Source organism: Coregonus lavaretus, assembly GCF_964263955.1.
Source record: "Coregonus lavaretus genome assembly, chromosome: 3".
In the NCBI taxonomy this organism is placed as follows: domain Eukaryota; kingdom Metazoa; phylum Chordata; class Actinopteri; order Salmoniformes; family Salmonidae; genus Coregonus; species Coregonus lavaretus.
Genome location: NC_139990.1, coordinates 71,844,241 through 71,858,582, shown reverse-complemented (window position 1 = coordinate 71,858,582; position 14,342 = coordinate 71,844,241). Strand labels below are relative to the sequence as shown.

Sequence of the window (14,342 nt, the reverse complement as noted above, 5' to 3'; positions counted from 1 at the left end):
ACACGCTGATACCATAGAAAGTCAACACCGTATAGGATCATGGGAGTTTGTGACTGTTCGTGACCTTTTGATTTGGGGGGATATCTACATTAGACTATTTATTCCATGACCTTTTCTGTGCTTACGATGCTTATGCAACACTAGTAAGCCTACCTTCCATTGAAAAAAAGGACAGGTCCACCACCCAAAAGACATTCAGCCAACTTGACACAACTGTGGGAAGCATTGGAGACAACATAGGCTAGCATCCCAGCATCCCCATATTCAATATTAGGAAGGTGTTCCTAATGTTTGGTATACTCAAAGTAGATTAAACATTCTAAATCTATATCATAATCATTTTAACACACATACACTTAATTGTTTTACGATTTATGTAATCTGATTCAACAAATGTAATCACAAAACTCCATCATCTATATAACGTCTATGATGGAGTATTGACATTAAAGTTGTTAAATCAGATGACATAAATGGTAAAACAATGAAGTGCATGCATGTTAAAATGATTATAATACATCTCTTGGATTGACCATCATACCTTTCTATTCCATCATCCATGTTAAAATTATTAATTATTTTCACAGTTCTCTTATGTGCTTTGCCTTGCTGTCATGTATGAATTTTTTTATTCTTTTTTAAAATAATGTTACTGTACCTCAGTTGTGTTTGTACTGTAAGAAACGTGTTAATGGCATTTACTTGTAGCCAAGTTAGACAAAAGACTACATTGCACATAAGGGACTCAATATACAGGACCACACTTTTGGCTCAATTAACCATTGACTCCGCTGCTTTCATGCTGAAATTATATGATTCCTGTTACTGAACATATCTACACACCACACACACTATTTTCCTATCTCTTTTTTCCTTTCTCTGCACAGGCACTGCTTGATATCTCCATCAGTACAGATGATGTCATCCAAGCCTTGTGGTGCTCTCTGCTTTATGATTGGTCTCTCAGAGGCCGCAGACATGCCACACGGGATGCCACCAATTAGTACGCAGGACCTCTGAGTGGACGAATAGGCTCCATCTGGTGTTGTTTACCTTTGTCTTTACTGTTCAAGCTTTATGATCTAGCCTATGTCCTTCTTTCATTATCAACAGCACTATGTGGGTCCAGAGCGTTGAGGGCAAGTCGAGAATGGACTGAGAAAGTAAATATAATTTGTATGATAATAATTGCATCATTCACCAGTAATTCTATAGGCAGTACAGGGCCAGCTAGCGTGTTGAACCCTTTATATAGTGAGGGTCCGGGGAGATAGCCCTGACGATAACATGGGGATTGATGTTGGCCATTAAAAGAGCCAGCTAGAGTTCTGGGCTAGGGTGGGGGGGGGGGGTTACAGGCAGGCAGCCTCCCTCCCCAGCAGTACTGTATATCAGCATGTTGTCACCTGGGCTGATGTCACGGCAGGTCCTTTGGCTAACAAAACACGCAGTCTGTCTTCAGTAAGTGACCAGTGCAAAGGCTCACTCACTACCTGGTAATGTGCTACTAATGCCGAAGGGTGCGCTACACGGGTTCACAGCCATTCAGAATGTAATCTACAGCCTATTCACTATTCCTGGTCTGTAACAAGAGTGGTTTAAACAAAACCAAGTGATCTGAGTCATCTTATGGAATTGACAAAACTATAAAACAGATCCGAGCCTTATAGGCTAATCTGTGAAAATGCATTTTACCGATGTGATATGAAGTTTATATAGTTGTGTCCAGAATGAGAAAGGCTTAAATTGTATTTAGAGTAACAGCCATGACATGGTGGAGAGGGGCCGTGGCCCAGCTTTTTACAGATTTTCTTTAAACATCACACCATGGTAAAACTTTTGTTTCTGGACTTGTCAACCCAAGGAGTCTCCCATATGAACACTTGCTCATTTCACACACTACACTCACAGGACCTTGGAACAATCTGAAAACCCTCTCTGTAAGGGCAATTTGTCCCTTGGTGCATCCACATGAGTTATACCTCTCCCTGTGAACAGGGTCACTCGTGTTTATCTTTTCATGATCTCTCCCCCCTGTCAGGACCACTCTGTTATTCTAGGAAGTAAAGCAGCAGCAGGGTTGTCATTATGGGAACATGTATGTTTGGATATAAGCACAGGGGATGTCATTTAGTCAAAGGACAACTTAAGTTTCAATGCACCACTGTAGTGTTTCAGGTTACCATGGTAAATTGCTCATACAGCTCCATATCTTGAGTTTAAGTAAATTATTCCATTCTTTATTGTGCATATTTTTTTGACAGTACCGCTAGTATGAGATTAACTATTGCCCAGATACTCAATTGAGTATCTGAGTACAAAAATTGGTTAATCTACAAAGTTAATCTACACAGACCGACTGTAACACGGTCTAATAGCTCAAGCGTCATTGCAAGTCTTTTTTCAAAAACGAAACACCGCTTTGAACTTCTTACAAAACCCAGAACCAGCCTTATTACCAATCCCTCTCAAAAGCATTTCCCTAATGACAAACCAACTCAAAATGAGAAGACAATCCACAGACCAAAAGTCATCGTTTTAAAAACAGCATAGCATGTTATGTAGTCTAACACAATGTAGTTATTGACACATGTTGAATCATGTAAAGAACTGCCGATGGTGAAAACAAACATCTTTATTCTTAAAATCGGACATTGAACAAAGCAACTGAATAGGTCTAAATCATGATGGAAGATTGCACAACATAGCTAATAATAACAGCATGATGGCAAAAAGAAAACATGTTCTCTATAACAAATCTGAAAGCAAAAGGGTATAAAAAAAAGTTCAAGCTGGTTCCATTATGTGGCATGCTGAGCCAGGAAGGCTCTTATCCTCTGCAGCAGCTCCTTCTTCACGCTGTCAGGCACCAGAACTGAGGGGGAAATAAAGATACAGTATCCAGTTCGGGTTATGACAGTAGTGTTACGATCAACTTTACGGAAGTTATTGAACAAAGGGACGAGAAAAAAGGTACTGTGTACACAACAATGAAAAGCACAAGGCCTAAATACCTCTTCCTTTAGGGGTGATCTCTACCACAAGGTCCTCGACAGTCACATGCTCCAAGCCCTTTTCTTTGATGACATCTGGAAAACAGTTACATGACTGGCATGATGGTTACAGCGCTGGATGCATTGGCGCTAATAGAATAAGTGTTTTACAGTGTCAGAGGCGTCATGCCCAAAGGGTGCCCCCTCAGATTTGTCCTGCTTAAAAAATAATAAAACAATTAATTTTTGTTTAAAATGTTGTTGTTCTCTGTAATACTACTAGCCACCTAGCAATTTATGAAGTTTGCTTTTCTAGCCCAGATAGATTCCTTATCTCATAACTAGCTACCAAGAAGCCATTTCAGGATATCAATGAAGTTAGAGTAGCTAGCTTGTCTAACTATCTTAGATGGCATGCCTACTGGCAAGGTTGGTAGACTTTAGAAAAGCAAGCAATAACTACATGTACTGAGTAAGACTCATATTCCTTTCAACCTTTTACCCAGAATTTAGCAGAGAAGCATATTCAGTTTATAAAAAAAAAAAAAAAAAAAAAAAAAACACCAGTCAGGAGGATACAGACAGCTCAAGATGTGCAGAAACATATCAATATACTTTATTATTTGTTTTACATAGAATTAAGCATAATGATTATGGCTCTAGATTTCTGGAAAAAGGCGTTTCAGGTGTTTGAAAAATGCGAAATGTTCCAATTTACGGGCAGCTACCTCCGGACCACCACCTGTCATCCTCCCGTACCTTGGGCCCCGTTAGATTTTTGGGGTGCATGACGCCTCTGAGTGTCATACTCATCATTTCTATTATCCACTTTTCATGACATCCCCATCACACATGATAGTAACTCTTACCTTTGCAATGAGCTTTCAGCTGATCCCTCCATCCGCATTCAGTGAGTTTAGCTCTGAGCAACTCCTTCAATCTGTGAATCAACCAAAATAAGCAAGAACAGTGACCATAGATTGATGGGTCTTCTAATAATGATTAACTAGAAATTTGTGAAATGTTCTTACCGCTCTCGTTCACCCATCTCAGTTAACTTCTGATTAATTGTTGCTCTCATCTTGGAATCTTTGCTCATATTCTTTTAGCTGAAAAAGTGAGATTCAGAATGAGTATATGTTGTGGTGTTAGCTAGCTAGCTATCATTAGTCAACTGCTGAGGCAGGGATCAGTTGAATAGTTAGCTACATACTGTAACAGTCTACAAACAAGGTGGACAGCTGTCTAGCATTAAAAATGTTAGGTTTGGGCTGTAGCTAAATCACTCCTCTTTAGAACAAGCCACGAGTAGCATAAATCATGCTTTGCTTGCTTGCTATGCTAACTGTTGACAAGCTTACGTATTTCTGACGTTAGCCAGGCAAACAAGCTAGCTCACCATCTGATAATTGGTGATAATAAGATACATAGCAATCAAGGACGTAACATTCTCACACTTACCCAAAACCTTCGATGAAATGTGCATGCTGTTTCACACAGTGCCAATAAAAGTATAACTGGCAAGCTAGTTAGCCACAGCTAATTGTTGTGTCCCACAATTAATAAGGACCCCAGGAAACCGTTGATACCAGAAAAGTTCCTACCTTTTAATGAAGTACTATCGTTATGCCACTAGGTGGTAGCGTTTATCAACAACACAGATTATAACAGACTCAACTGTTGCAGGGTGATAACGTTACATTGATGAGATCAGAGGATTTGTATGGTCTTATAATGCCCTTTTTAAAAGTTTATTTTTATTTTTTTAGTCATTTAGCAGACGCTCTTATCCAGAGCGACTTACAGGAGCAATTAGGGTTAAGTGCCTTGCTAAAGGACACATCGACAGATTTTTCACCTAGTCATTATTGTAAATGTGACCATGAAGTGCTGTTTTTGGCAAACATTAGATGGTTGATCAATCCTAATGATATTCGGTAAGAAGAATAACACTGAGTCTGGGTTAAGACTATTTTCTAAATCAAGAAACTCCATAGTTGAATGCACTGATCGTCAGTTTGGATAATACATACTGCTAAATGAAAAAAAAGTTAGAATACAAATATTATGACAGTTTAGACCTCAGCTGTTCTGTTTCTTTGTAGTGCAGTCAAATATACTGTATTTCAGTTTCCAATCTCTGGTGTTGCACCACTTTTAATATGGTGTTGGAAATATTACTTTATTTTGTGAAATTTTTATTCTAACAATGTCTCTGCCCTACCTGGAAAATCTTAAGAATTGTATGAAAAACAATTAGCTAAAGAAATCACATATTGTAACGACGTTAAACCAAAACCTAGGGACCTTGTTAAGAAATTCAGACCTTTTGGCGTAATTTGGCGTAATGGTTAAGGTGTTGATTTGACGGTAGCTGTGCCAGGGTTCAAGTCCCGGTCGGGGCTACCCCTCGAATTCGCTACACTGATGTCAGAAGTATGTATTAACTGAATACGATGTGGGCGATGAAACTACGGAAAACCAATAATTTCCAATGGAAGAAGCAAAGTGGGCAGGATGACCATTGGGCGATGCAAAAGCACGGGCGAGGGACATGAACAGGGCGGGACCAAAGTTGGGGAAAGGTGAACTTCATATGCAAATACACCGCGACATCATGGTGATATTGACCAATCGAAGAACATTATAGCTTCCAGCTCCTACTGGATTGGCTGTTGATACCTAGCATGCTAACCAACACCCACACGAGGGCGAGGTGGAATACAAGTGCTAGTTAAAAGAGCCAGTTAAGGTGTGGGCTTGACAGTCGCTAGACCCGGATTCGAGTCCGGTCAAAAGATATGATGTGATTGGTCAAAAGACCAATAATTGGGCAAAAAATCAGAATTGGGCTGCCTGTGTCTGAAACTCATTTTCAAATGAGTCAAAGAAAATCCACTCTCATGTTTGATCCTCTTTTAAACTAACCCTAGGATACCATTTCAAAACTGCAGCATATTCAGCCTGGTTGACTTTGTTTTCTAGTCACATACTGTATTAGTTCAACTTGTTTGCAAAACAATGTTATCCTATCCCTCTCTCCTAAGACACTTGGCAAGGTCTCCTAATTCCTTTTGGGGAAACTTCTGCCAACCATCGGCCACCTGAGGTTACTGAAAAAGGTTCTGTTTTCAGAAGTATTTTGATTAATTCTCTGCATAACCCCTCACATCTCAGTCTTATACATGGGAAAAGAGCATGGATTAGAAGTGGATTTAGCTGTTAACCTAAGACGTAGAGAAAGACAATGAGCAAAAACTGCAGATACTTTATCACATCCTTTCTAGATCACATAGGCCTACTGTATATACTTTGTGTGGTGTTTAGAGAAAGAAGCCATTTAAGGTAACGAGAGTTTACCTCATAAGTCATGAATGGTTTAAGAAGAGTTTTGTGTTAAATGCAGCTTGAAAAACATGCAATGTCTGATAACATATGTTTGAACATGACACTACCAGAGTATTCAAATGAGAATAAGTTATCAGAGGATAAATTAACCTCAAACTGAAATTTGAGCGTTGATTTAAATTGACCAGTTGAAGGTTTCTTCCTGGGTTGAGGTAAAAACATGCCTTTCTTCAGTCTAGTGGTCACTGGAATATCATAACACTGACTACCTGACTGCATAATTAATTAAGTCTGGGCTTTTGGTTAAAAATCTCTCTTTAAAGTAAAGGAACCCCTGCAACCCCTTACTGCAGTTTAATGAAACACTTTCCTGACTTCTGGAAACCATGAAGAACTTGAATTGCCTCTGTTTTACTGACTTTAAAGCACCCAAACCCCAGCAGACCTCTGACTAAATTGACAAGGAGTAAAGAGACTCCCACTGAAGGCAAACTTGACAGAAATGCTGCTACAAAGTTGATAGAGTGATTGATGGGTTACCTGGTCTGGATGAACTAATAACCTCTCATGTCAGCAGCTCTATAGGACCGAAGCAGAGCAATTGTTCATCTTGAATTAATCACCTGCTCTTAAACCTGACATTTTGTCAGTCAGTCTTCTTAAGTCGTCAACAAAACAACAAATTCACCAATGCAAAGTAAATTGCAAATCATTGTTAATTTGTGTGTTTTGACAAGGGGCTGTTTGATTAATGTACATGCTTAATATAATTAAAACGATAATTAACACTCAATCTTTATCATGAGTGGTTTTGAAATGCCAATGTTTACACTGGCAAAGACCGTTACTTCTTCGGCTCAGCTGCACTTGGTCTGTGAGGTGCCTGCTGCTGTGCACTGTGCCACAGTGGAGATCAGTGAAAATGCGGAATGAACGGGACGCTACAGGCTAAGTGATAGACTCAATGCAGTGAAGTGACAGAATAATCTTCCTCCCTGGCCCTTTGAGGCAAACCTTATCTCTGTTCCCTGCTCATCACCCTCCAACATTACCCCAGTGTTATCTCTGCGGCGGAAGCAATTCTTTTACCACAAAGTTTAGGTGAGAAGAATATATAGTGGGAAAGAAAGCAGTGATAAAGTGAATGAAATAATCATCAAGGCACTTATAGGGTTCAAGGGAATAGGCAGAAGTTCTCTCAGTGGATGCTCGCCCAAGAGAAACACTCAAAACAGAAAGACGGAGCTCAAAAGTTAGTAGCTTTTTGTGTTCCTCCTAAAATGCTGCTGACCCTGATTTAGAACAGAGGACAGTTGCAGCTACTGATGTGCTAAATAGTAGCTATACTATTCATGCATATGGAATGATTTGCGATGCTTTGAAGTTAACCAAAGCCATATGCTTTTGTGTTATTGTCAATGCGGTACATATACATATGCAAAAGGAAATGGAGGGCTTGAAGCCACCTGCAACAGTACACTGTTATTGTGTCTACTGATTACCCTCTGCCTCATCATCTAATGAACAATTCATAATTAACGAGCACAACTCATCTGAACTATTGTTGCACTTACAAAATGACTATTGTTACCGGTTAGAAAATATTTCCCAATCAGACTATGTAACCTTTGGGTAGTAATTACATTCCTATGATATACAATCATTTGAAAATAAAATGTGCTTGCAATAGAATATGTTGTGGAGGTGGGGAGCAGGTGTTGGAGATAACGGAGTGTGGCTATGACTTTTACATTTATTAGAGTCACTCATTCATTCGGCTGTAGAGTCATTTCATTGGTGAGAAATCTACTTTATCGCATTTTTGTGGTTAGCAAAGCAGATCATAGCCTAAACGTCATGTGGCAGGTACTTTGTTTTTGTTCATCAGCTTGAGTAGATTGAAACAAGGTTTCTCATTTATGGTGTGCAAAACTTGGTTCAGAATAAACTTGGAAAATCAGTATGGATGTTTGGAGTATAATTATGTTATTTTTGAAAGGATGAAAACCATGCATAGAGAGCCTTTATTTCTGTGGTGATCATTTAGCACTGAGCTCCTATAAACTTAACTTGCAGACCAAGCAGGGCAGCAGCTGCAGACCCAATTAAGTACAATGCTCTTAAAACCTGCAAATTGTTCCCTCGCAAACCCCTCTCTCTCTCTCTCTCTCTCTCTCTCTCTCTCTCTCTCTCTCTCTCTCTCTCTCTAAAATGCATGCAACACACACACACACAAAGACACTCACACTAAGACATTTCAGATGCTTTTCATATTAGTCTCCCTCTTGCCTGGGCCCTTAGCGACACGAAGAAATCTCTCTCTCCCTCGGCACCTGACCTCCCAACACCATCCCTCAGCATCCTAAAGTGCATTGAGTCTCTCACCCCCTCCTCCACAGATGGATAAAAAAAACACTGCTAGCCCAGCACATGCCCACTTTACAATAAAACCATAGGAATACAAAAACAGTGTCTATTAGCTGAAGGCCCATGGGATAATGTGACATGTTGGGTGAAATTAAGTTGTGTTGAATCTATAATGATGAACAACAGTGTGGGTCAAGGGTGGATAACATATCACAGAGTAAATCTACTTGACAAACTGTATTCAGAAGGGACCATAGAATAGGGAGTATACACAGTATATACCAGGGTTATGATGCAAAATTACTTGTTTACTTTTCTAAATGCGTTGGTAAACATTTTATAATAGCAGTAAAGCACCTCTGGTAGTGCCTAAGAACAGCACTTAGCCGTGGTATATTGGCCATTTACAACACCTCCTCGGGCCTTATTGCTTAACTGTCCAATGGCTGAATCGTTCCATACTCTCTCCTTCTTTACCTTTTTCTCTCTTCCATTCCACCCCCCCCCCTTCTCTCTCTCTCTCATACTCGATCTCTGTTTCTATTTTAACCTAATCTCTATCTGCCACTACTGCTAACACAGCAGCAAGCCAGTGGTTCCTGCAAACATCATTACTAAAGCTGGATAATGGCCGCATGCCAAGCTCCCTGACACTTCCATGCCAGGGACATCATCTGTGTGTCAGCTCCTATACCACAATAACAAACACAGGCAGTAGGGCACAGAGTCAACGCTCTGAATGGCTTCTGAACCTGACTCTTTAATGCTTTGAGGAATGGAATAGAGTTAGCAGCTTAGCTTCATTTGCTCCTTGGTATTTATTTGTACAGCATGGCATCCAGAGTCTTTCTAAGAAATACAGGGTTTAAAGGAGGTGATTGGTGAGTGAGGGCAATGAAGGAGACAGAGCAGTGTAAATCCTCTTGCCTTGCTGTTTACCCAGCTAGCACATTTTTGGTTCCTTGGAAGTTGTGGGAACGTACATTTTTGGTTTTTCATTGGTTCTGGGAACGAAGCCATACGTTTCCTGATGGTTAAAACATAACGTTTTTTTAAACGTTCTGAGAACGGAAGTGAACGTTTCGCCTGTTCTGCGAATGTAAATGTTTAGGTTACAGTGAGGTTCTTTTTTCTATGGTCCCCTGGGAGGTTTTATTACTGGGCTCCCTGCCTGTGCCATTAAACCCCTGCAACTTATCCAGAACGCTGCAGCCCGTCTGGTGTTCGACCTTGCCAAGTTCTCTCACGTCACCCCGCTCCTCCGCACACTCCACTGGCTTCCAGTTGAAGCTCGCATCTACTACAAAACCATGGTGCTTGCCTACGGAGCTGTGGGGGGAACGGCACCTCCTTACCTTCAGGCTCTGATCAGACCCTACACCCAAACGAGGGCACTACGTTCATCCACCTCTGGCCTGCTAGCCCCCCTACCACTACGGAAGCACAGTTCCCGTTCAGCCCAGTCAAAGCTATTCACTGCTCTGACACCCCAATGGTGGAACAACTCCCCCATGACGACAGGACAGTGGAGTCACTGACCACCTTCCGGAGACACTTGAAACCCTACCTCTTTAAGGAATACCTGGAATAGTAATCATTCTACCCCCCCTTTACTACCACTGTCTTTTGTCTAAACTAACACCTGACTTATTTCACCTGCTAGCACTGACTTGTTTAAAGAAATGTAGTTATTGTGATCGAGATGTAGTTGTCCCTGATTGTACTGACTTTGCTCACACCTGCTTGTTTGAAGAAGTGTACTTACTGTGATCAAGATGTGGTTGTCCCACTGGCTATCCTAAGTTGAATGCACCAATTTGTAAGTCGCTCTGGATAAGAGCGTCTGCTAAATGACTTAAATGTAAATGTAAATGTAAATGTTTTATTAACGTTCTGAGAACAGAAATTCTATGTTATTTGAAGGTAATTAAATAACGTTCTGAGAACGTTTCAATAATACTTTTAATAACACTGCTAGCTTAGGTTAACTGTTTTGAACTCCAAGGACAGATGGGACACATGGAAATTCACTTGCTTACAGTAGAATGAGGAAACCTGCAGAAAACGTTATGCTGAAGTACTGAAATTCCTACAGAAGAACGTTGTTTCTTAACCCGTTCTGAACGTTCTGAGAACATTACTTTAAATAGAACCATGAGGAAACCTGTAGGAAACGTTATGGGAAGGTTGTATGCAAAATAACCATAGCACAACCACTCTCTCACCAAGCTCTAAGAAACCGTTTCTCACAACGTTATATGCTAGCTGGGTATCCATGCTGGGTTGCATGCAGGCAGGGGCCAGGTGCTCCTTTGCTCCTTTGCTCCGAGACTTTATTAGCTGGGAGGGAGCCTTTGCTGATAAACAGCCCACTTGGCGAAACACATTTGTCACCTTGTTAGCAGTATCATATTGAGGACGCACAAACACATTCACACGCAGACAGACAGACACACATACACAATTGTGGCCCCAAACGCTGAGTAAGAGTCATTTACTATGTGTGGCAGACGATTACAGCGAAACAGCCAGCTCCATGCTGTCAGTGCTGAGGGAGCTGGAGTTTGGCATTAGACACTAGCTAGAGGCACTGTCACAGCTACACATTCATCTCCACAGAGATGAGCTCCGGCATCCCATAATTCACTAGCAGTTATGCCAGCACAATATAAAAAATACTTAACATTTGCATCGGCATATTGATGTGCCCTCTTATTTCGCAATCAATTGGCAACTAACTAAATGTTATGTGCTTGATTCAAGACACATTGACTATCTGGAAACATAATGATAAAACTTAATGAAATGTACCTTTTCAATGACTAAATTGTAAATTTGAAATTTGTATGTTTCGTGAAATCCTTATCTTATTCATGCTGGTGATTAAACAGAACACTAGTACTATAAACATGTATACAGTAAGCAATACGTACAGTCACAATTATTGGCACCCTTGATGGCCAAGCACATATCAAAATCCACAAAGAAAGGGTTAATTGACCACCAAATCAACATTTTGCATGGCCATCTCAGTCTCCGGACTTGAACCCCATTGAATCCTGTGGTTTGAATTGAAGAGGGCAGTCCATAAGCACAGACCGTATGGAGGAATGGTCTAAGATCCCTTCCTATGTGTTCTTCAATCTCATAAAACATTATAGAAAAAGGCTAAGTGACGTTATCCTCTCAAGGGTAGGATGCACAAAGTATTGAAAACAGGGGTGCCAATAATGTTGACACCTATTTCTTGAGATTTTTTATTATTATTTGTTAAACCAAAATAAATTATCTGAGCAATGGTATTAGTATAAAATACTATAATTTCCCAAACAAATTCACCATACAATATAGCTCAGTATTTTTTGCTAATCTTTATCAAGGGTGCCAATAATTTCTGATGTATCTCACTAACTATAAGTTGCTCTGTATAAGAGTGTCTGCTAAGTGACTAAAATGTAAATGTCTATGGACTAAGGTGTGTTAAATGAGGCACCAGTATGAGGAGGTGGGAACACTAGGGAATCAGTGGTGAGATCCCATTGACTCCTGTGACATTGACTCCTAACACACAGGACACTGATGAATGACTATGATCAGAGGAGACTGGGCAATGAGAATATACAAATATCCCCATGCTGTATGGTGTAAATAGCAGTTTAACATGCAGTGTCTTCTCACTGTGTCCATAGACTAATCTGATTTCCTTCGCATTTCGCCTGGCATCCCTATGAATCAGTGTTCCTAATCAGCCCAGCTATCATAGAGGATCCTCTGCTTTCCAAAACAGGATCTCTCTCAGTTATTGCCAATTCAACGTTAGTTACTGTTGCATAAGGTATTCTGAATCGCTATGCACACTGCTTTTAATTTACTAATGTGTGTTATATCTACCATTCAAATGCCTTAATGATTGTTGATTTGAGAGGAACTGTTCAGGGTAATGTTGGGTCAGTCCATGATAAGGCCACAACCAAGCAATAACTCAAACACAGTAGTGACATTGAAAAAAATGACCATTCACATTAAGTTTTCAGGGCAGCAAGATCAAGGCTCATCTCATTTTCTAAATGGAAGAAATCTGTTTAATGTTGTTTGTAATTGAATGTATCAGAGGCATCTCTGATTGGCTTCTTTGGATGACTTTGAGGACACTTTCTGCATAAATCAGATTTAACATGGGTATGTCATGCGAGCACTATTCATCATTCACTGATGTGACCTACCTACAACTTGTGGAGGATTTATGTGATCCACCCTATAAACCAAAGCAATGTTCCTGGCCAGGATCCAGTCTGACGTTGTGATCTAAAAAGCATCCGCCACAACTCACTAGTGGATCCTGACCCATCAAATGGCAACACTAATTTGAACTCTACTGTAAACATAACTGCCCCAGGACATTTCTGACCAACTTTGGTAAGTGTGACATGTTTCATGATAAAGTATTAATTCAGTTGCTCATCATGTTCTCTTTTTGTTTGCTGTTCGTTTGGCCCATCAGGAAATTATGGTTATTTAGCTGTTTTCTGTCTTGAGTGCACTACTGACGTCAGACAGAGATGGATCCCATTTTTATACAGTGTTAAAAACACATTTAATTCCCCACATGAAACCCATCTTGGCCTCTTATCATTCTATGCCTTGTTATGAAATCCTTGTTAGCACTCCTGCAACACACAGTAGTAGACACACTTCCTTTCATATTCCATACAGTAAGCCTATTTCCTTCACAATCCTGAAAAGCTTGAGTCACTGGAACTATGAAACTCTAATGTTCACATTGTTAGGTTGCTATAGTGACCACTGAACTGATGTTGCTGCTTTGAATAGAACCTCAGTGGATAAAATGGTTCTCAATGCCCTTCCATGCCGCAGATATCCTATTCTCTGAATGGGTTTGGAGAGATAATGCATATTATCAGTCAATACTTTAACGCTAATGCACTTATGCAATTTCCACACAGTAGTTTCCCTTTTTTCTTCATTATGACCATTTACAGAATGACCCATTTAAACATTATAATTTCAAATTGGAGTTTATGTAAAACAGAACATAATGATTTGCACTAAAAAGAAGCAAATCCAATATTTGTGATTTTTTTCCATGTCTGCCATGGCAAGATACATTTTGAATATGCAAATAAGCCTTCGATACAGTAAGAAGGAGCGGTGAGGGTTGCAAAATTGGCTTCACTGCTACATCAAGACAAAATGTAATTGAAGGTAGCTAGCTACAGTTCAGGTGTTTGCTGCTTCCTGTGAAGTGATGGTATAAAGGTTTTGGAGACATTTGGAATGTTACAGCAAATTACTTATGAAGATGCAAAAGAAATGGAGAGTGTGGGATACCGATGTGTGAGAGATGAGGAAAGAGAGGAAGTGGGGGCAGAGCGAGGGGATGACAGAGGCTCGCCTCGTGGGAGACTGTTGCTGATTACTGTGGTGGTCTCTCAGGTGCTTTTACCTGCCGAAGCATCGCCCAGGTGGGTGCTACACTTTTCGGTGGTGGATCTGTTCTAGCCTAACCACAGAGAAGGAGTAGCTGTGAACGTCAGAGACGGAGGTGCCTGATGAAGAGCTCCGGGGCTGCCTGTCTGACTAAAGTTTCTCTGTCCCCGTCTGGACCATCGACGC

The 14,342-nt window shown here is 40.4% G+C and overlaps 1 protein-coding gene across 1 annotated transcript; it reads right to left on the bottom strand.

The window, feature by feature from the left end:
- Positions 1–2,617: 2,617 nt before the first annotated feature.
- Positions 2,618–4,564, bottom strand: LOC311111650 (transcription and mRNA export factor ENY2-2). The gene is made up of 5 exons (XM_084154434.1): positions 4,455–4,564; positions 4,025–4,102; positions 3,863–3,933; positions 3,015–3,089; positions 2,618–2,875 (listed from the first exon to the last, which is right to left on the bottom strand). Exons 2-5 carry the CDS (start codon positions 4,090–4,092, stop codon positions 2,802–2,804), a joined length of 288 nt encoding a protein of 95 aa, XP_084010560.1. The 5' UTR covers positions 4,093–4,102; positions 4,455–4,564; the 3' UTR covers positions 2,618–2,801.
- Positions 4,565–14,342: the final 9,778 nt, after the last annotated feature.

What these genes read in the sequence shown, in the direction of transcription:
- LOC311111650 (XM_084154434.1), bottom strand. Translation starts at nt 4,092, where the DNA reads ATGAGCAAAGATTCCAAGATGAGAGCAACAATTAATCAGAAGTTAACT. An exon ending in GAGATGGGTGAACGAGAGCG is followed by an intron (nt 3,934 to 4,024) that starts GTAAGAACATTT and finishes GTTGATTCACAG; the next exon opens with ATTGAAGGAGTTGCTCAGAG. An exon ending in GATCACCCCTAAAGGAAGAG is followed by an intron (nt 2,876 to 3,014) that starts GTATTTAGGCCT and finishes TTTCCCCCTCAG; the next exon opens with TTCTGGTGCCTGACAGCGTG.